At 39.2% G+C, this 22594-nt stretch overlaps 1 protein-coding gene across 4 annotated transcripts in view; it reads right to left on the minus strand.

Annotated features, from left to right (window-relative positions):
• Positions 1-2472: 2472 nt before the first annotated feature.
• zmp:0000000846 (tenascin) overlaps positions 2473-22594 on the minus strand; it is a 58719-nt gene continuing 38597 nt past the window's right edge. Inside the window, exons 6-28 of one of the 4 annotated variants that reach the window (XM_034238858.1) lie at positions 22174-22443; positions 19860-20045; positions 19678-19767; positions 19218-19481; positions 18532-18933; positions 17183-17608; positions 16238-16513; positions 14630-14902; positions 14193-14465; positions 13256-13528; positions 12241-12540; positions 10968-11240; positions 10575-10697; positions 9913-10056; positions 9699-9818; positions 8993-9136; positions 8776-8906; positions 7984-8116; positions 7473-7624; positions 6727-6823; positions 6477-6638; positions 3625-3788; positions 2473-3179 (exon numbers count right to left, since the gene is read on the minus strand). In XM_034238858.1, coding sequence (XP_034094749.1) covers positions 3069-3179; positions 3625-3788; positions 6477-6638; positions 6727-6823; positions 7473-7624; positions 7984-8116; positions 8776-8906; positions 8993-9136; positions 9699-9818; positions 9913-10056; positions 10575-10697; positions 10968-11240; positions 12241-12540; positions 13256-13528; positions 14193-14465; positions 14630-14902; positions 16238-16513; positions 17183-17608; positions 18532-18933; positions 19218-19481; positions 19678-19767; positions 19860-20045; positions 22174-22443 — 4787 coding nt within the window. In that variant the 3' untranslated portion in view covers positions 2473-3068. Of the gene's footprint in view, positions 3180-3624; positions 3789-6476; positions 6639-6726; positions 6824-7472; positions 7625-7983; positions 8117-8775; positions 8907-8992; positions 9137-9698; positions 9819-9912; positions 10057-10574; positions 10698-10967; positions 11241-12240; positions 12541-13255; positions 13529-14192; positions 14466-14629; positions 14903-16237; positions 16517-17182; positions 17609-18531; positions 18934-19217; positions 19482-19677; positions 19768-19859; positions 20046-22173; positions 22444-22594 lie in introns of all 4 variants that reach the window. The other 3 variants (XM_034238855.1, XM_034238856.1, XM_034238857.1) reach the window with 3 other exon arrangements.

Consider the following 22594-nt stretch of genomic DNA (forward strand, 5'->3'; position numbering starts at 1 on the left):
GAGACGGCTTATGGTAGAGAAATGAACATTCAATTCACGGGCAACAGCTCTGGTGGACATTCCTGCTGTCAGCATGCCAATTGCACGCTCCCTCAAAACTTGCGACATCTGTGGCATTGTGCTGTGTGATAAAACTGAACATTTCAGAGTGGCCTTTTATTGTGGCCAGCCTAAGGCACACCTGTGCAATAATCATGCTGTCTAATCAGCATCTTGATATGCCACACCTGTGAGGTGGGATGGATTATCTCGGCAAAGGAGAAGTGCTCACTATCACAGATTTTTTCAGATTTATGAACAATATTTGAGAGAAATGGTTATTTTGTGTATATAGAAAATGTTTTAGATCTTTGAGTTCATCTCATGAAAAATGGGAGCAAAAACAAAAGTGTTGCATTTATATTTTTGTTCAGTGTAACTGTTATTCAGCAGGTTTCTACAAGTGCTTTTGCTCTCCAGGATGATTAATGAATTATAATTAACTTTGAGATTGTATTAAGGTGTTATCACCACATTTCCTGTAGAATTCTCTCCACTTTCACTAGCAAATAAAGGAATAACATGCACAAGAAAATAAAAATAAAAATAAATCAAAAAACACTTAGTAATTTACACATTGTACAACCCTGTTTTAGATAACTAATAACTAAACCTTGAATTTAGTGAGTTCAATATTAAGGAGCAAAAGCTGCAACTACTTTTCTTTTTTAAAATGTTGTTTCAAATTAACATTTGCACTATACACGAATTAGAGATGAGGCCAATGTAAATGTCAGTAGTTCTGGTGATATAAAAACACAAAATAGAAATGCAAGTTTTGATCTGATGATGGATGCTATGAAGAGTTAGGGATCATTAACCTTTATATTATTCATCCTCTGGGGATCATGAATGCTGAACCAAACGTGACGTAAATCAAATCCAAATGAGAACCTGCTAGTGGGGCATAATCTTTTTTCTTTAAAAGATGATCATCAAAGTCATTCATCCTCCGGGCATCATGGATGCACACAATTCAAACCAATCAAATATTTGTTGAGATATTTCAGTTTCAACCAAAGTGTTGGCAAACGACCAACAGACAGAGGTCTAAAAACATTAGCAACCTAAAATCTAGCCATTTCCTTGATTCGTTCTCTGGTTCCTTGATTTGGAGTTATCTCACCAAGTTAACCCCTCACAATACTAATAATCTCTTAACATGCGCTGTTATCGGCTCTTATCTGTCCACCTGACAACAGGAGGTGATCGGGGTCAGGGGGAATATTGAGCTGATTTTGACGAACATGAGTGTCAGGCAATTGTATAATCTCCTTCTCAACATTGAGGGGTAGACTTGGGATTTCTAAGAGTACTGTTACTCTGGGGGGCTTTATTACACACTTGACTCTTGACCTCAGGGTCCTAATTTAGAAACGTCTCAGGATGAAATTTGATCTCAGCAATTTGCATAGGTAGAAATCCAGGCCAACAGTTATTTCGAAACCTTCATGGGGAAAACTCCCCGCTCCATGCCAGCCGACATCTCCTCATTCCTCATTGTCATATTCAAACTAAATGTTCCAACACCCTAATCCTTCGACAGCTGAGTGTGTCAGGCTTCTCTGAACAGCACGAAAATATTCCAAAAACCTCTGCTGTGATTATGACAGGACCAAACATGCACACTGACCCCCAGGAGGATCGGATGCAAAAGGCCAACATGTCCCCATTAAACTGGTCTGCAAAACAAACAAACAGAGACGTGTGCAAAGAGGACATGTTGCTGCAGATGAAATCCAACTTGAGATAGGATCTGAACACCGTGACCTGTTCAAGACTAACATGACTAAAAATACAACACAAGTAGGACACTTAGATCGGTCATATTGAATTAAATCATGGCTCATTTAAAACTCTTATTTCTGTCTTTGTTGAGCAATGCAATACTTGGATTGGATGACAACTGAAAAGTAAACATATTGATTTATTTAAACTTGGTGCAGCTTGCACAATAGGCTCCACTTGCAAAAAAAGAAAGATAACCCTGATTTTAAACTGAACTTTGGATCCTGGTTCAGACATTTTAGGCTGCTCCAAAGCCAGTAAGTGGGGTCACTATGAAATAAATGCATAAAATACCCAAGTATAATCCAGAAAATTATACTTTACACTTCATCATGCTACCCTGTTGTACAAATGTTTAATAAATAAAAATAACTTGAATTTAACCGATTTTCGGTTAAATGTGTTGCATTTAAATAAAGTCTTTAATACCCTCCAAAGGACTTATTTTTGCTGCTTTTAAAGGCCAATTATTTTGACACTTCATAGTTGGTTTCTCTGTAAAATACACTTCTAAATACACTAGGCAGCAACATACAATCCATCACATAGAGCTTTTAGAGAGTACACACTGCCATCTGCTGGCAAGGACTCTACAATGAAAAAGATGAAGACTAATTTATAAAAATTAAAAGAACAGCTCACACAGACTTTTATCAAACTATCATTTTTATTTTTATTGAAGGTTACAGAGCATCTTTCTTTAAACATTTAAATATGAATGTAGTGACGTTAGTGGTCTCCAAACGGTCTGTTGGTTTTACATTAAATACATACGTTTATTTTTCAGTATATTAAATATGATGTATCATTGTCTTCATTTATCCTGGTCAATATCTGACAGAGGGATTTAACTGATTCAACATTTATACATAATGTCTTGTGGGGTGTGATTCTGACTATGTGCCTTTGACATGTTGCTGATCAGTGGATGAATTTACACACTTTTACAATGAATTCCTCACTACAGATGTTTATCCAAATAACACATGGTGCATGTCCATTCACGCTCATCAGACTTAGCGCTGCCTTCAAATATCTATAACCACACATACCAACAGTGCCAGTCTGGGATGGCTGTACAAAACACTGTTTGCTTCTTTGGTGGAAATGTTGCCATGTTCATGTCTCACAGCCAAAATGCAATTACATTCAGTGTGATTGTCTTTTGTTTCGTGAGTATTTTATTAAACATTTGTATTTATGACTGATGGGGTGTAGATGAGGAGGGGGTTCACACAAGTCTATGATCGTTTTTTTCTGTTCTCCACATTTCTGAAGTTATTCGGCCTAATCTTCATCTCTGCAAATTCAATTGAGTGTTCGTGGCCCTTCCAGTGGAACCAGTTGATCCCCTGCAAAAAGAACGCAAATCATGGTACAAAGGCCTTCAATAGACATATCTGACATGTCAGCTGTTCCCCTGCACCGTACATCCAACACAAATAAATATCTGATTTGTTTCTTAACAGCTAACAGTTCCAAAAAAGTCAGAAATGTTGGGAAGAGTGTGGAATATTTGATGTAGATCACCCATTTCCTTTAAGAAAATACCGTATTTTAAATCAGAGAATACAATGTTATGATTTAAAATACTTTTAATAGCAAGTTATAACGCCAGTACAAAGAACTAGGGGTAGATAGTCCCCCTGAGTTGTAAACCTTAACAAAAATGTTGACTGAACAATTTATAATATGTGAATTTACTTTCCTTTTCTTACCTTCAATGTCGCAAATCTTTTTTAAATGTTTCCCTTATCAAGAAAGCGATAACATGAGACTTGAATAAAACACACGTACCTTACTGTGACTGAGATCCCCATATTTCCCCATGAGGTTGACACGATGACAGTTTTTATACCAAAAGGCTCCTTTGTAGGACAAGGCGCAGTTGGTGACAGCAATATCGTTATCGTTGTCGTAGGTGGAGAAAGGTCGACCCTGGTGGTACGTCATGGAGTCCCCTGGTGAACATATCAACACACAGCTCATGTGAACGGGAGTGTATTCATTAAAAGCAGTCTGATAAGATTGAGTTAATTGTGTTATAGAGGCCTTTCCTAAAGCCCCTGTCACACTGTCCCGAAATTGACACCCGATGGACACACGATAAAGAAAATGTTCAAATTCGGCTGTGATCGTAGTAGCAACATCGGGCCATTCGTGAGGGCATCTTAAGGCGAGACACCCCAGGTGAATAGGGTAATTTTTTTAACTTAAAGGTATCAGCTAGAAATTTCTCCAGTTAATTACTTACAATAAGGCAATTGTCTTTTGTATTACAAATTTTCTGAAATAGCATGTTTAAATATGCAAATTAGCCATTATCTCATTAAATATGCACATATTTTAACACATTTCAGGAATCGAAATCTGAACTTTGGATACAGCCAGATTCAAAATTCTTGTTTCATTTTGTAGTCATATTAGTATCTAAGGCTTTTACAGAAAGGATATTGGATATCTCTTTTTATCACTCCATAAATCAGAAAATACTGTCAACAGCCCTAAAATATCCATTTTCGCCATGTTTTTAGGTATACAATGTTGTATAATTCAGGCTATGAATTATATATGAACAAACCCTTCTGTAAAAGCCTTCATAATATTGATAGGAAGATAACTGGAAGGTTTGGTGTATGTACGTGCTACTGAAGTTGAAATTTCGAACTCAGAGTAGGAGAAAAAACTCAATTTGAGAAAACGACCTTTAAAGATTGCAGTGAGGCGCTAGCTAAACCCTCCTGTTCTTTGGATGATAGCTTGCGCATCGACGCACTCCGTGAAGGTATTTCATGTTCAGGGTCATTTTGTTTTTATAACCTTGCTTCGTGCAAGTGACAATTGTTGTCGTCTTCTCTGTGAACGTTTTTTTCGCCGTTCTTTTGGCATTTTGAGATTTCAATTTCTAGCTGAAAGCTAACCAGGAAGTGTTTTAGCACACCACGTGACGCATCTGAACGAATCACGTTGTCAGAAATTGACACCAGCCAATGAGATTTCGTTTCTTGGTTTAAGACCCCTTTTTGCTTTCACGATTGGTTGCTGATACAAAGGAAATGACCATATTTGGATCCGATGAGATTGTGCAGGAGAGACACAGCTTTCCAGCGATACCTCTGTTGACATGGTGCACACAGCGGTCGCGGTACTTTATGTTACGTTAGAATGCTAACTTTTGGTGAATTTAGGAGAAATCTACAGACGCAAATAGACAAACTATAGTAAAATAAACACTTAAATGTGTATTTTGTACGTTTTCCTTCCAAAAGCCTGAAAGAAAACATGTTATGGAATCAAAATAGCACAAAATCTCAAAATTGACCAGTACTTGAAAAACGATGTTTTTGCCTGCCGTGTCTCGCCTTAAGCCATCGTATGACCGCCGGTGGAGTTTCTCAGGCTCCGGCAGCATCTTCGTGAGCGGCAACTTCGTGAGCGGCAACTTCGTAAGGCACTCGTGAGGGCATCTTGTCAAGTCGTGTCATCTTCGTGTTATCATCGGTGCCATCGGGGATTTGCCCTCACTCTGATCGGGGCAAATGCCCAATGGCACCGATGATAACAAGATGCCCTAACGATGGCCTTACGAAGGGCAAAATTGACACACGAATTCAACACGAAAATGAACCTTCTCAAGGTCCTTCGGCTATTTTTTGGCATGTCAAAGATTTTGTCACCGCTCACGAAGTTGCTGCCGGAGCCTGAGAAACTCCACCGGCGGTCATACGAAGGCTTAAGATGCCCTCACGAATAGCCCGATGTTGCTACGATCAGAGCCGAATTTGAACATTTCCTTTATCGTGTGTCCATCAGGTTGTTTTATTGCACAACAAAATCATGTAAACATATTATGTAAATAACCCAATTTGTGTTCTGTGAAACTGAAAAGGATATAATATATTGTTTTGAAGGCGAGTTGACAGGAAGTTGTTGTTGCTATGGAAACAACAACATGACGGAGAAAACGTAATATCTTCTACATATAAAGACGGAGAAAGTAAAGAACAAAGTCTGAAGATATCAGTACTGTATCATAGTACTTTAACATAATTGTTTGTGTTACTTTCGTTGCCGTTGTATGTCTTAAATGTAATGTAAATGTTGCCTTCGTGTGTGGTTCGGGGCCATCTTCGTGCGAAATTCACAATTCCATATTCGTGTGTCCATCGGGTGTCAACTTCGGGACAGTGTGACAGGGGCTTAAAGGAAACCTTCAAGAATGTATTGCTGAATATGAACTATTAGCCTAGTTAAGCATAGATAATGCAAATGGGGAAACACAATCTGTCTACTAAATATCCACGTTATATCTCGTTTAGTTAATTTGTTAAAAACTTGAGGTGTAAAACTATAACGGTTTCGTTATACAAAGATGTGTGTGCCATACTATATGTACGCTTGTAACATGAAGCCCAATTTGCAGTTCTTTATTTTACAAATGAACCGAACAAGATATAAAGTGTTAATAAATGAGCTTTAGTGACGCTGGTAGGTGACTTTTCTTACGCCACTTTTTGCCCTGTTTTCAGCTGCTACTGTTTACTCGACAGACATTAGAGAGGATTGACTTTCTCTTCTAACTATCATTGGTGAACTCAAATAAGTGTAATCCACAAAAAGACAATCTTATCCTTTAAACTAATACCCACCTGCTGTTCCACTGTACGCTCCCATGTAGACTTTGTAGCGGGTTCTTGGTTCTGCAATCGTGAACTTGTCGTACTGAGCGTAGGCCGATTCTCCTTCATCCCTCATGTCCACTCGCAGATCATAATGGCCAGAATTTGTGATTTTATGAAGGTTGGAAAGACCTGGAGTAATATAATATGTGTGAGTTGTGAAGGTACTGACTAAGAAGAGAAAGACAGACAGATGAGGCTAGAAGACGGGAGCTCGTACCCAGCCAGAACTCATCGCTCATGTTTCCAAAGCCAGCAGTGTAGTTCTTCCAGTTCCTGAAGAACTCCAGCTTTCCATTCTGCCGTCTGAGGAAAACCTGAAGAGGACAGAGTGTCACAACAGCATTATATACATCATAACAAAGAACAACGAAGGTCACCATGGTTTCTGATTATCATTATTAGAGAAAACAGCCAGTATGATAATATCAGATTCAATGTCATTTTACAGCTGGAATGATCAATTATTTTCATTATGGATTAAACTGCTGATTGTTTTCTAGATTAAACAATTGTTTTTCATATCTTACACTGGACTTATATTTGGTTATTTTATTTCGCTGGTTTTCATTTTTATTGTTTTAGGGACTTTTTCTAAATGTAATTTTATAAGCTCTTTCTTTTGCACTATGTCTCAATGTTTTAATGATTTTTTAAAAAGCCCTTTGAATTGCATGGTGTTGAAATGTGCTTTATAAATAAACGTGCCTTGCCATGCCTATAAAAAGGAAATAGTGAGGAATGTCCATCCTAGTTTCTCAATGTCTTGTTTTGCCATTCCAAAACCCAAAGATTTTTATTTTAATATTATAAAACAGAAAAAAGCTGGGAAACGTTTGAGAGTCTGAAAGCAGCATTTTATGCCTTTATTGCATTAAATATGACTGTTTCTCTCAATATGATTTTTTTGCCAGTCTAGGTTGCAAAAGTGCCTTTGAATGGAGTCCAGCAGGCTGAGTCACTCACCATCCAGCCTCCTCCGTCTGTGGTCATGTCACAGTAGACCTGGATGGGCTGGCTCTCCTCTCCTCCCACGCTGATGGTGTAAAGCCCAGAGGTCGTCTCTCCGTTCAGTAAAATCTCAGCGCAGTCTTTAGCGTGTCTGTACAACTGTCCAACTGGCAGCACACATTAAAAAGACATCTTAGCAGGATAACCTTCAAGACAGTATACAGTGTCGTGAGTGAGTATGGACTTTGGAAAGAAAGAAGGTTTTGAAAAAGAGAAGAACGGAAAAATAAAAGGTTTTTCCATTGTGACACAGAAAGAAACATAATCACAGGTGCAGTATCAGGTTGAAGGGAAGGAATCTGCGCTAGGAAAGGTAATATATTTCAAAGTGCATCTGGAGGGTTGCTTTAAAAAAAAAAAACTTTAACTGCTACAAGAATATCATCAATGACGTCACTTTTTAGAAGAATAATGACAAACAAAAGGGAGACAGTGTTAGCATGCACGTGTTTCTTTCTGTCCTTACTGGTAGTGAAGACGGTGGTCACATGACGACTCCTCTGGGGTCCAGCGATGGCCTGGAGTTTCACATTGTACTCTGTGGAGTCGGTGAGCTGAGCCATGTTATAAGAGGACGCTGTCGGGCTTAGCACCACTTCCTGAATCCGTGCACACACATTGAGAAAAAAACATTTACAGAGAGCAAGACCATACTGGAGAGTTGACTGCAATATGTAAACATATACATCATTTCATTTTTGTATGGAAAACAAAAATAAATGCAACACTGGACAAGTAGGACACGCCTTCTTCTAGGATTTTAGAGTTATTCTGTTGTAAAAATTCTGCTGATTTGTATTGAAAAGCCTTAATTATTTTTGTATCAACAGCATTTCTAGACTAGGCATTTAGGATTACTAGACTAAAGATTTGAGTCCAAGATTTTCATGGAAAAGTCTTGTTTCTTTTCAATAGTCATATGACCTTGTGACTCATAATCCATACCAGATATTACACACCTGTTTATAAAGGATTTAAGGGCATTTTAATTTTTGAAGGAATATTGTTATAAAATGTCAGACGTTTCTTGAATCATGATGGACACTTTAGTAAAAATATGTTCTGCTTTTCTTTGAGTGATTATTACAGTATCCCTGAGAGGCAGGTGAGAAGAAAAACAATAGCTGCCAAGAATGTAGGAAATGAATCCAACACCTGATGGTGTGCTTTGGAAAACCTCAGTAACAGTGAGTTTATGCAGTCTAAAGTTGTGTTTGTTTAAACCCAAAACCCTCAGTGTCGTCAGTAATGTACACACCCTGATTACTCCATCAGCAGAGTCAAAGGTGAGAATGTAACCAGTCACTGCCGCCTGCGGAGGTTTCCATGTGAGAGTCGCACCGTCAGTTTGGACGTTAATAGCCCTCAGATCATGAGGAGGATCCACATCTGAAAACACAAAATCACACCGTGGATTTAGCATTCCTTCAAGATAGACAATCATTTTTACACATTTCCTCTCTCTACAAGCCTACCGGTGGTGAATTCAGTGTCAGCAGAGTCACTCTTCTGAGCGTCTCTCATAGCGTGAACTCCAACTGTGTAGTGGGTTGCAGGAACCAGAGAGCCCATCTCAAACTCCACCGTGTTCCCAGAAACATGCTCCACCACGGGGGACACTGAGAGGAAGGACACACCCACATCAATAATCCAAATCACATCATCAGAATACATCTAAATTAGTCATAGGTTGTATGTTTAGAAAACCCTTTGGACTCGTTCAATCATTTTTTTTATATTGATAAAAACTATTACTGGCTGTAAAGTGAACTTTCTCATGATACAATGGTTGGTCTTTAGGTTAAAGATGTATGTACTATAGTCTGTATGTACTATATGTTTCATTGCAGTTTTGGGAAACGTAGACCAATGTGCATAACGATAGTAATATAGTAGAATCAATTCAATATCAATAAAAAAGTAAGTAAACCGAAGCATTAAAAAAAACAAATGATATACTGTAGAATGCATTTGTACTTATTTTTCAAAAATCATGACGATGTAAAAGTCTGTCCTAAAATACCATACCAAAGTGCCATTTCCTCATCCTGCTAAATATATTAAAAACGATCTATTAGCATAGATGGGTTTTTTTAATTTTTTTAATGAACTAATTCTGCTTCTTGACTAAATGACAGGATATTGCATGTACTATATAAATAAATGAGAACAGAGACACACCCGAGTCAGCACTGTAAGTAATGATGTAGCCATCCACAGTGGCGACAGACGGTTGCCATAGCAGCAGGGCGGACGTGTCAGTGACATTAGCTGCAGTCAGGCCCTGAGGTCTGTCCAGCGCTGCAGGACACACAAACAAGAACAATTACATTTTCCACGAACCGACTCCAACGTCATCAAGTGTTTTAAAAAAGAAGAAGACGAAGAAGCCAACCTGTGATTACAGTGTCAGTGTTGGGGTCACTTTCCTCCAGGCCCTTCATAGCACTCACAGTCACCTGGTACTTTCTGCCTGGGCTCATATTGGGCAGCAGAGCCTCGAACACGTCGCCATCCACAGTCACCATCAGCGGGCTTCCTGCAGGAGATACACAACAAAATATGGGTCCTGCAATAATAACCAAATAACATACTGTACATGGATTTGACGGTTTACCTACATTCTTCTATCTATGACTAAGCTCTGTTGTAGAATGTATTCACTACAGTTTATTGCAATCCATGGGATAGTTCTTGAGATGTTTCAGCCTCAACCAAAATGGTGGATTGACAGTCCACACTCCCTAGAGCCATGCCACTAACAAGGCTTAATTTCCTTCAACTTCAATTTATTTGTATTTACTTGCACTATTTTATCTGTTTTATTGTGTTGCACTGTTGGTGGAGCCTGTGACCTAAGATTTTCATTGACATAACTACACTGTAGCTATGTACAAATGACAATAAAAGCCTTGAATCTTGAAACTGCTGTAAACTATAATTTCAATATCAAATAACAAAATTAAACAAGATAAATACATTCAAATCTAGACCCGAAATACTGATTTATATCCGTCATTATCTATAGAAACAGAAAAACACAGATTGACCTCTTACCTCCTTCAAAGGGCACGTAGGTGATTCTGTAGTTATCCACTGGAAAGCGAGGCATGGACCAGTGGACCACAGCTGAGGAGTCTATCACTTCAGAAAAGCTCAGTCCATTTGGAGTACTGAGGCCTAGAAAAGTACAAATAGAAATGTGCAGACAGATAAGCAGAAGAAAGGTTATTTAGGTGAAGGAAATATGGCTAATAACACTGCGTAAATAGAAGAAAACTATAAACATGAAAGATCCCAAAAGACCATTCCATTGGACATGGAGTTAAGCCTAAATATGAGGAATAAAGATTTTTAGTTGGACTGTGGGTTCAGTTATCAGGCAGCAGATCACACACATAAAGGTTTAGTAGTTAGTCTTAAATGGCACACTGCTGTGGTTTTATATACCTGTCTGAGCAACCCCGAAAATAGGTTGTGAGCGTCGATCCAATGTGACACCGGAAAGCTCTATTTCATACTCGGTGCCACTCATGAGTCCAGTTAAAACCTTGGTCCTTTCATCACCGCGGACACTGTACTCGTGAGGGTGGGCTAGTCTTTTACTGTCTCTTATTTTGATCACAAATCTGTCAAACAAGTCTTCATCAGACGTCCATGACAGACGAAAACCTTCAGCCGTGGCGTCCGACACAAAAAGATGCTCCACCTCCGGCTCAGCCTCTGATTAGACAGGGGGGAAACGATGCAGAAGTTTTGAAGTTTTCCCAGAAATATTCATCAAATTCTGAAGTATGGAAGAAGTAGGCAATCAGGCAAGAAGGTGTCCAGGTGGAAGACAGGGTTATATTCCAGCCTTTTTGTCACCTCCAATCCGACATGCTGAGGCGTCCGTTAGTGTAAATCAGTTAAAACCACAGCACACGGGCTACAAAGGCTTGGGGGAATTGAAAAGACAAGATACTTTTTGTAAACCTTTATTTATGTCAGTTAACAGGGTCAAAGTCCTTTAAAGGCTCTAAAGGATTTGTTTGATTTCGCAAACACCAGTTGAGACAAGGTCCCCATGCGTCTTCAAGGCCAGCCTCGATGCATTCAGTGCATTCAAAGACGATGAAACAAATGAGAAGAGAAAATAAATCAATTGACATTTCATGCCGAGAATGTCTTGTTGATTAATCAGTGTTTTCCTAAGTCTGATCCTTTTGTAATATTCACTCCAGTCAGATAAATAAACCAGCATGAGTTAGCAGCATGGTGGGAGTTACTTTAAAAAGACGCCCAAAGACGTCTGTGTAGCACCAATCAGATATCTGAAGGAAAACACTTTTAAAATATGAAAACAAGCAAATTTGCTTGCTCATATTTTCAAGTTAAGAAGAAAACAGGCGGGGGTCCACATCTCTTCCCCCGGTGACGAAGCAAATGCTTAAAACAGAAGAAAGGTGAGATCATTCTGAAAAAGATTTGTTTTAAATACGAGTTAGGATTAGACAAACAGTACAGGAGCTGAAGCCTCACCATTGAAAACATGGCAGTTTACCAAATGTATCATCCCCAAGCACATTTTGTTGAATCAAATCTTCTAGTATTATAGTTTATATAAACACAAAAACATTTATATAAACAAATGATGCCAGCTGCCAAGTTGTAATGGTGAAACTTCAGAATAGGTACTTCTGACTTCTTTAGTAGCAAGGGCCTGCAGTGTACTGTGTGGTACCTGTCACAGCCACTGTAGTGAGAGGCCGAGAGAGGAGCCCTGACTCTGACACCCCGGTCAGCCTGACCTCATAGCCTATGCCGGTGATGAGGCCCCAGATGTCCAGGTCACTTTGGTTTCCCGGCACAGTGAACTCCTGAGGCTCCAGCAGCCAGCCGGAGTCTGTCACCACTATTTGAAAATGCCTGAAGCCGCCACTAGAGGGGGCTAAAGCCTCCTGCTGCTTCACCTCCCACGACACACGGAAGCCGAAGGGGGTGATTCTGGAAATGCTCAAGTTTTCCACTCCAGGCAAAGGCGCTGGAGAGGAGTGGGTTTGATTTTTTTTTTGTGAGAAGGGAACACATGTGGGAAGGGGAACAATTTCCTATTAGGTGGATAATGTGTGCAATGGTTGCAAAAGCATATAATAAAAGCTGTTCCTTTTTTTGAGATTTAAATGAGGCAAAATGAAATTTAAGATGTGAAAATCAGATTTGAATACCTCTGAAATTGAGGGCCAAAACACATTAAGGGCACATTTCGCATGCATCATAAAGTTTTATGTAGTTCTACAATATATAAAAATGACTAAAAAAAAGCATGTCACTATCGTTTGAAATTCCACATCCTGTCTGGAGCCACAAAACCAAAAGGGTGAAAATTAGCAAAAATGTACAGCAATAACGCTGAGATTTCTCAGATGTTAAAGATGCTTAAAGCCGTTGATCACGAGTAGTGAAGACAAAATGGTCTAGTACAAAAAGGACAAAGCAAATCACAGTCATCTAATGGCTATAAGTGTTGCTGCATCTTACCACAGTTCTCGCTAACAAGTACTGTATAATAATCCAGTGATGTTTTTTAATGCAGGACTTTTTTGTTATCTGTGGATCCTAGGCCTGAAATGCATTAAGATAGTCATTTTGGTATAGCAGGAGACCAAAACATACTTAATTCCATTAAGAGTTTTTATGAAAAACCTGATCAAAAACCAACTGAAGAGAGTTTAAGATATGAGTAAAATACGTCGTACCTGTGACGGCGTGGGTTAATACAGTGGCAGTTTGGCGCCCATGAGAGATACCATACAGTTCAATATCATAGCCTGTGGCATCCATCAGGCTAGAGACCGTTAAGTTACGGGCGTCACGAGGCAGTCTGAACTCCAGTGTATCAGACTGCTGCTCAGGGTCACTGACCCGGATAACAAAGCCATCAAAGTGACCTGACACAGTGCTCCAGGACAGGCTGAGGTTATGTGGGCTCACGGATGAAGCAGCTAGGGGCCCCAACAGTGGGACGTCCTCTGAACAGAAGGAAACACAGCCTTTCAGTTATGTTGTGCTGCTAAATCACAATGTGGTTGGATGTGGATGAAGTGTAAAAGAAAGCATGTATTTAGGCCCGTCACGATAATTACTTTCTTTAAAAATTGTACGATATACAGTAATGACATCACCTTGATATTTTCTACATAATCCAGTAATGTAGAATATGTAGATGTTAGTAATCATTTTCACAATATTGTCTTATTGACTAAAATCGATCATTTTGTTCCTTTTTACGCTGTCAGCTTATTGTCTCTATATATATATAGGGAAATATCCTTTATGGTTTTTACATGAGATCAATTATTTAATTATGATCAATTTATTGTTCGATTTATGGAAATAAACTTGATCATTGTATGTTATCAACTTATATATTTCAATGTCTGAACATTTTAAATAATTAGTTGTTAAAGTCAAAGTGGGCTCTTCGCTCATTATATCAGTGGCCAAAAATGGCCTTGAAATGACAATATTATTTAACGCCAATAATTATATATCTTCCTAAATTTGTATTTTTTGGGACGGTGGGAAATAGCATTTTGATTTCCCTGTTTGGATCACACATTGGCAATAAAGTTGACTTTTACAATATCGTCCAACAAAAGTAGTTATCATGACAGGCCTACATGTGAGGGGTACCTGTTGTAGCTACTTCAAACAGGGGCTGTGTGTTCTGGCCACCAGCGCTGGCGTACAGCTTTATGTTGTAGCTTGTGCTGGCTTTGAGCCCGGCCATGACTGTGGAGTGCACGTCTCTGGGCAGAGCGCGCCCCATTGCCTGCGAGGGCAAAGCAGACTCTCTGACTTCTACTATAAAGTTATCAAAAGCCTTCTCTCCTGTCCGCCACGACAGAGAAAATCTGTCTGAGGTAATGTTTGAAACAACTAGCTTGGACAAATCAGGCTCTTCAGCTACAAGGGGAGAGAAAAATATAAGATATATTCATTTATTGACATAGAAAGCATGTTTGAGTCTATATTAAAACAGGCCCAACTCAACTTTAAAGTGCAAATAAGAATATTTAAAAACTAATAATATTGAACCCTTTCCTTTGTAATAAAATAAATCAAAATACCTGTTGATGCAACAATACTGACAGCACTTGTTCGGGATCCCTTGTATGTCCCATAGAAGTAGGCTACATAGTCAGTGGTGGGCCTGAGCCCTTTGACGTCATGGGACTTTGCATTGTGGGAAATGTTATATTCCTTTGGCTCCGTTAGCCAATCAGAATCAATTATCTCCAGGATATAACCATCAAATTTGCCATCAGTGCCGTTCCAGGAGATTGAAAAGCTCTCTGACGTTAAGTTAGAGATATAAAGTTCTCCAAGCACTGGTAGATGCACTAAAGAGAGAAATCATTATTAGTTTTTCATTTTGTTTTGCAACATTTTTGCAGAATACATTCAGATTGAAGTAGGAAATGGTTGGTTTGATAGAATTGTGTATAGCGTTACAGACAACTCACCACCCTCCAAGTTGTTATTCCTGAAGCTTAAAAGATTAAATACATGCTTTTATTCTGCCATCAACATGAATTTAGGAGCTTGAATTTGAACCAGTTACGCCTATTGCTTTTATTGAAAAACTGATAATAGTTAGATGGAGAAACATTTAATGGCAAAGGGAAACTAGCTGAAGATTACTTGCCTGCAAGTTTAAAAGTGTTGATCAAAAATTGAAAATATGGCGAAGGAAGAAATTGAATAGTATAAATAAAAATAATTTGTCATGCATGTACAGGGAGGTCTGATCATGCAGTTGATGTCCTAACATTATGAACAAGACAAATTCTGCATAATGTTGCACCAGAGCAATTCAAAGAGGACAGCTACACTTTTTCTTTTACATGCAGTCACAAATCAGTCAGTTGCTTTGCAAACATGCAGCAGATCAAATAGCCCATCTTTCAGATGTAAAACAATGTGTACTGTTAACCTCACATTATATTATTAGCTTTTTACCTTAATAACGGTCTTGATTAAGATTGAATTATTTGCCACCTAGTAGTTCAAAAGGAAATAAGGATATTTACTTTGACGTTCTGCATCAAACTCTACAAACTATTTCACAAAGACTAAATGAACTCACTAAAATTCACGTGCACATACATGAGCAAATGATCCCTCAAGGTTAATCAATTATACACTGAATGAGTGTTGATGGGATGGAATGAGATGGTCACGCTGTCATGGTGTGACAGGCGTGTGATGGTGAAAGTTATTGGTTTTGCTTTTGCAATCATTGCATCACATCAGCGTCAAACCTCACCACAATGCAGGGGATGGTAGAGGAAGTGGGGGAGGGGGCTTCATGCACTTTTGTAACTGGGATGGAGGGAGCCGTTCGGGGTAAGGGTGAACATTTGAGGGGCGTTTGCTTTGCTCAGTGATGCGGCATGGGTCCATCACCCTGCCCTCTCTCAGCTAGACCGAAACAGTGGCTGGAGGGTAAAGAATGGTTCACGGCATGTTGGTTAAGATGTACAAAAACACAGAATTAGGTTATTAGGTTGTTCTGATTTCATGCAGCGAGGTGTGGATGGTCCACAGAGGTTCTAGTGTCAGTGTATGCTTCACAGACATGGACTAAAATAGAAAGTTAAAAACCAGAAAAAGGAAAGAGTGGAAGTTAAAGAGTTAAAGGACAAAAACACTGCAACGCTGCAAGTTGCAGGTACCTGTGGTGGCTTCAGTGTACACGGGTTCCAGGAAGGAGCCCTGATACATCCCAAACAGGCCAACCATGTAGCTGGTGTTGGGGTTGAGTCCGGAGAGGCCCAGGCTGAAAGCATCTCCGGACAGACTGAGGTTCTGGCTCTCTTTGAAATTATCCAAGTTTGTTACCTCAATGACAAAGCTTTCAAATTCCCCACCCATGGGGCTCCAGGACGCAGTGAAGCCGTCCCATGTAATGTCAGAGATGGTGAGGTTCCCCACCATGGGCTTCAGCTCCTCTGCTAGATAGACAGATCAGAGCGGGTCAACTGAATGGCAAGATGGATTGTAAATCTGTCAAAAAGCTTTTAAAGGCACATTTTTATCAGGCCAATGATATAGAAAACAAGTGTTTTAGATTTTAGGGAGTCAAACTAAAACAGAAACAAAGTTGAAAAATCACCAGAAAAAAGTTATAATATTTTTTTACTTTAAACTTTAAACATTTTCGCAATTTTCTTAAAATATTATGCATTTAATCTCGAAATAATACAACTTATTCTCAAAACATTTTGACTTTCATTTTTAAATATGGTGTCATTCTTTTCTAAAAAATACTTTAATAATAAAATATCAGAACTATCTTCTTGAAATAAAATGTTTTCCCTAAAAATATCAGGACTTTTATCTTAAAAGTTTAAGACTTTATTTATTTAAATGTAAGGAATTTTTCTGGAAATATTAATCTAAATCTTGCTCGTTTTTTTGTGGCCCCAATACTCCGCCATGGAAAAAGTAAAGCAAAGGAATGTAAGGGAAAAAAGATGAATGTGTTTTACAATAAAACAGCAACAGTTTGTACAATCATCCTGAAATATGAGAACATAAAAAGTCAATGGATGGGATGATGATGATGATGATGGGTGGTGGTAAATGCCTACAAAAGAAGAAATATTAGCTCCATGTACCTGTAGTAGCAAAAACTGTGAGAGGTAAAGACCGCTTCCCTTCCACCAGCCCTTGAACTGTAATATTATATTTTGTGGAGGGGGACAATCCCTCTATTTCAGCCTTTCTCACACCTCCTGGAAGTGTGGTTACATGAGCCTCTGTTGGCCCTGATGGAGCTCTGAGCTCCACCAAAAAGCTTTCAAAAGCCTTGTCAGGCGCCGACCACGCCAGGCTTAAGCCGGTGGAAGACACATTGACTGTGAGGTCTCCCAATACTACCAGGATGGAGCTCTCAGGCTCAGCCCCAGAACTCATCACTTCAGTATCAGAAGTGTTTAGGGGACGGAGGGGATCTGGGTTTCGAACTGCTTCAGTATCCAGAGCAGTTGTTGGAGCATCTTTCACGCTCATCATAAGAACATCTGGAGAGGTAGGTTTGGGTGCTACAGTGAATAAAAGCAGGTTAAAGAATGAATATGTTACCGGCTCTGCTGAAAGAAAATCTGTGAAAAAGAAACTGGGTAAAAAAGAAGAATACAAGTTATTGTAGTATTCATATTATTCCGCTTGAAGCTACGTCCTTAATTTACATTATTTGTGAAGATTTTGTGGTTTAATCCGTGTTTTTCCAGGCCCACAGTTTATCATCAAGCATCAGCTAAGAAATGAATAGCACTAGAGGCAGTGTTATTAATTTTTGAAGCATCTGAGTAGTCCATCAGAGTGGAAGTACAAAGTTGACTTCAAATATGTTGTAAAGCCATGCATAGACTTTTTTCTGCTGCTTTCTTGCTGCTGTCCAAAAGAATAACTGGTCTGAGTCACTTGATTGACATGCGAGTGACGTACTGTGTCATCTTCTGAGACTGCTCTTGTTATTGCGAATGAAGGCGATAAATGATGCAGATGGACTTAGCTTTCAAAGAGCAAAATGGTTGCATTTCAAAGCTCAAATGCAGGAAGAAATTGGGACAGATAGAGTATTAAAACCCCTTGTATCTGAAGGTGTCAATGGCTCAGGGAGGACATAACGCCCACCAATTCCCAGTGTTAATTTCTTCTTGTATTTAAATGTTTGGCAGCAACCTTAAGCTGCAGTATTGAATACCCATGAGCTGTGTTAAGATAATATCATCTATGTTGGGTTTGTCTTCATACTGTCTCGTGCCAACGATTATACCGAGGACGGTTGCTCTGACAAAATGAAATCTTCTTGCTGAGAATCTAAAATAATGAGAAACCAGCATGCAAGTCATATGGCTATTCGGATGCAAGCAACTATTCAAACGAACATTTTGCACTAAAAGGAGACAGTTTCAAACAGGATCAAATGTCCCCTATAAACTAAAAGTAAAGCGTATAATACCTGTGACTGCAACAGCTTCAAGTAGCGAAGATCTTTGGCTATTGATATTTCCATAAAGTTTTATTTGATATTCTTTCGATGCATTCAGTCCCTCGATTCTAAAGCCAGTGGCATCTCCGGGAAGTTGGACTTCTCTCACATCCCATAACCGCTGAGTGTCTTTATATTCTACTGCCAAACTATCATAGACACTATGAGCCTTCAGTTCCCAAGAGAGGTCAAATCCGTCAGGCGTGATGCCCGAGATAGTCAACTTCCCATGCTCCTCCTCGGGCTCCGTCTCAACTGAAAACTGGGACTCTGAGGGATCTAAATGCACAAAGCTAATGACATTGTCCTCCGAGCCTGAAGGAGTCATTAGATCACGGTCGTCTGAGTCTGCTAAATAAAATGTAAAAGTGGCTACAAGGGGGGGAAAAGGCACAAATCCAGACTGCGTTATTTTTGGTGCAAGTGCATATCATTTCTTGTGTGTTTCTTGATAGTTAAATCATCAAATCTGTTAAGTTTAAATGTTTAGCTTATTTTAAGCATATACATATACCAATAAAATACTGAGTGACTTACAATTGAGATTATAAACATGAATGAAAAATAAACTGGTTTTGCACAAATAAATCGGTATCATTCCTCTTTGAAAACGTTTTTTTCAAGATTGTATGGTGGTAAAATTGCTCCCTACCCACCTGTGGTTGCAGATAATGTGACCGGTGTGCTCCTCTTGAGCCCCCTCTCAGCAGCTAAAGTGACGGTGTAGCTCATTCCAGGAATCAGGTTGTACAAGACATGGCTGGTCTCAGTGGGCGGGATCTCCACCTGCTCCACCTCTCCATCCCTGGAGACGTACACCAGACTGTAGGCACCGACCTTGGCCTGAGGTTTCTGCCAGCTCAGCGTGAGGGAGGTCTCTGTTGACTCAATTTCTTTGAAATCTCTGGGAGGATCGATATCTAAAACAAGAAAGTGTCAAAAACCTCTGATGGTAAATCTTTCTCACTTCTGCAGCATGCTCAGCACAGATCATAAATCGTTCCCCCCCCCCATTAGTTTAATTTCATCACCCAATTTGTATCAACAAACATGGTTGTTTGTGTATTTAAGAAGGGGTGTGAAGAAGGACTGTTTGGACAGCTGCTCTCTCCTCACCAGTTGCTGCATTTGTAGTAGCAGGGAAGCTCTCTCTGTCATTCTTCACCGCCGTCACACCAATCCCATACTCCGTCCCTGGCTTCAGCCCTGCCACACAGAGGGATGGGAGGACATTAATGACCAGGTGGTATGACTAACACAAGTCATATGTGGTTGTGTTTATTGTATGTGACCCTCACCAGTGATAGTAGCTTTTGTGGTGTCTCCTGGCCCTCGAGGAAACAGTTCCTCCCCATGAGTGGCTCCAGAGAGGGGAGTGTATTTCACCAGATAGTTGCCAACATCAGCCTGACTGTTGGTCCACTGCAGGGTGATGCTCTCGTCTGTCTGTGACACGGCCTTCAGGTCCTTGGGTGCATCCAGGGCTGATAAACGTAAATACATTTACAATCATATTAGGAGAATCCACCTTATGATCCCAAACTTAAGATTTATTAGACATTTACTTTATTATCTCGGCAAATATTGGAAATTGGGCCAATCCAATTGCAGTGTAAAAACTGATGTGCACATTTCAAATCATTAGACATGGATTTACATTCTGTACAATATATCCACGGACTAGCATGTGCTATTCTATATTTGTTATATTTCCAACTCACTGGTTCCTACTGAATGGTTTAATCTAGAAAAGGGAGATTTCAGTTTTTTAAGTCAGTTATAACCAGTGGCACAGCCCCACTAGTGTCAGCAGAAAGTATTAAAAATAATGATTACAAAAAAATTAATTAAAATATATATAAAATATATTTTAAGATCATGTTTAATCATCTGATTCGTCTGTACATTGCTGTTTTAGTCTGTGTTCTTCTAATTAGTGTCTACAGTGTGTGCCTATTGAGCTGTTTAGAGCCATGTGGGACAAAACCCGATCCTGCCCCTCCCTCTCACTGTCTAAGTGAATGGTGACTGTAAAAACTACACTGCGCATGCTCAGAGTATTTTCCTATTTAATGTGTGTGGCAAAAAAATAATGACCATAGGGGCATAGTGCTGCCATCCCCACCATACGTCATCTCACATAATTCTGAGCTGATTGGCTGTAAGTATGTGTGCCGCGAAAAGTGTGGTGTGTGAAGAGCAGACGAGAGACGCGTCCTAAAACCCGGAAGTAAGCTGCGCATGGGTTCCCTCGACAAAAAAGCAATGAGATTTCTCCATAGGATTTTAGAAAATAGCTCAAAATAAGATCTGTGGGAAACGTACCTGTTAGATAAATGCACGTTTTGTTCAGCCGGATAATATCCACATGTCTACCCTACTTTTATAATTTTCTAATCATAAATCTATCGATTAGATTAGATCTAATCTATCGATTAGATTTATGATAGACTTTTGAAACTACAAGAAGATAAGGAGGACTTTTACAAAAAAGTAATAGAGATTTTTGTCCTGAAGGACAGGCAAATGGACTTCATCTTCAAGTCAAGGTAAGACCACAATTTTATTGAAAATGGGATCTTACTAAGAGAAAACAATTCAATATGTAAATGATAAAATTAATTTTTTTGGGTATCCTTTTGTTGAACTGTCTGTTTAAAATTAATCGAAGCATCAGACTAAAAAAGCTTTTGAAAATAATATTATATTTTGATTTAGGTCAAAATATAATATTTGTAAAGCTGAAGAGTCGGTGCCAGTGCCTCACCAGCCACGAACCTCACTGCACGTCACTGCAGAAGCTTATATATATCTAAGTTTATTGTGCCCCACCACTTTTGTACATATAAAAACGCCACTGGTTATAACGATGGTTATAACTTAAAACAGCCTGTGACTGTATTTTTAGACAAATGTATGAAACAAGAGGACATTTTGCATTTATTGGGGACAATTTCTAACAGAAAATTCATCTACAATCTCTATGCATTACATTAATGCACACAATATCTGTTTTTTTTTTTATTACTGCCAAATTGTATTCTATATTTTATTCCATTCTATTTCTATGTAAATATTGTTATATTTCACTATATTTTGTATTATTTTTAATATTTTGTAATGTTATTATAGTTTTCTTAAAATAGTTTTTTTTTTACTTTTATGTATGCACCATGACCTCAAGTCAAATTCCTCGTACGTGTCAACCTACCTGGTAATAAACCTGATTCGGATACATTTGGTTCTGTAGTGTATTTAGGTCTAAATAACATGGTATGTGGAAATTATTCAAAATACACATCTACTGTCTGATAATAAAGGAACATGTCATCCAGGGTAGCAGTGTGGCTCAAATATGTTATTTCTAATAGTTTTCCAACAACAACAACTGAGCTCTATGGCACAGAGGAGGTAGGTATACATTATTATTTGATATACACACACAATACTTAAGTCGGATAAATGTGTAGTTTTGGTATTTTTCTGGGATTTGTTGACAGACAAAGACAAATAGCCTTGTATTGTGTCATGCAAATCACACAAGCAAATACTGTACGTGCAGCTTAAGAATGAAAGAAGATTTAAATCTGCAGTGACTGATCATAAACCTACCTGTAGTGAACGTGGCAATGACAGGGTCACTGGAGACGTCTGTGCGCCTGGAGATGAGCGACACGGTGTACTCGGTGTCTGGCTTCAGGCTGTCAATGCTGTACTGAGTCTCCGGGATGGAAACCCCCACTATGGCTTCTTGTGAAGGCTCAGAGCTAGGCCTGTAGGCCAAGGTGAGTCTGTCCATCGGAGCCACCGGCAGAGACCAGCTGACCAGAGCAGAGGAGTCCGTCACGTCCTTCACCTCCACCTGCCGGGGGCCGTCAATCTCTGGGGAGGGATTCAGGTGAGAGAGAAAAGGGAGAGGGGAAAGGATGCATGAGAAATGTTTGATTCATTATGAAACTTACAATTAAGTAAGAATTCGGTTGACAGTCCTTAAAAGATGTCCATAATATTTAAGATATATATATTTAAAATA

Source organism: Gymnodraco acuticeps, unplaced genomic scaffold (assembly GCF_902827175.1).
Source record: "Gymnodraco acuticeps unplaced genomic scaffold, fGymAcu1.1, whole genome shotgun sequence".
Classification (NCBI taxonomy): Eukaryota; Metazoa; Chordata; class Actinopteri; order Perciformes; family Bathydraconidae; genus Gymnodraco; species Gymnodraco acuticeps.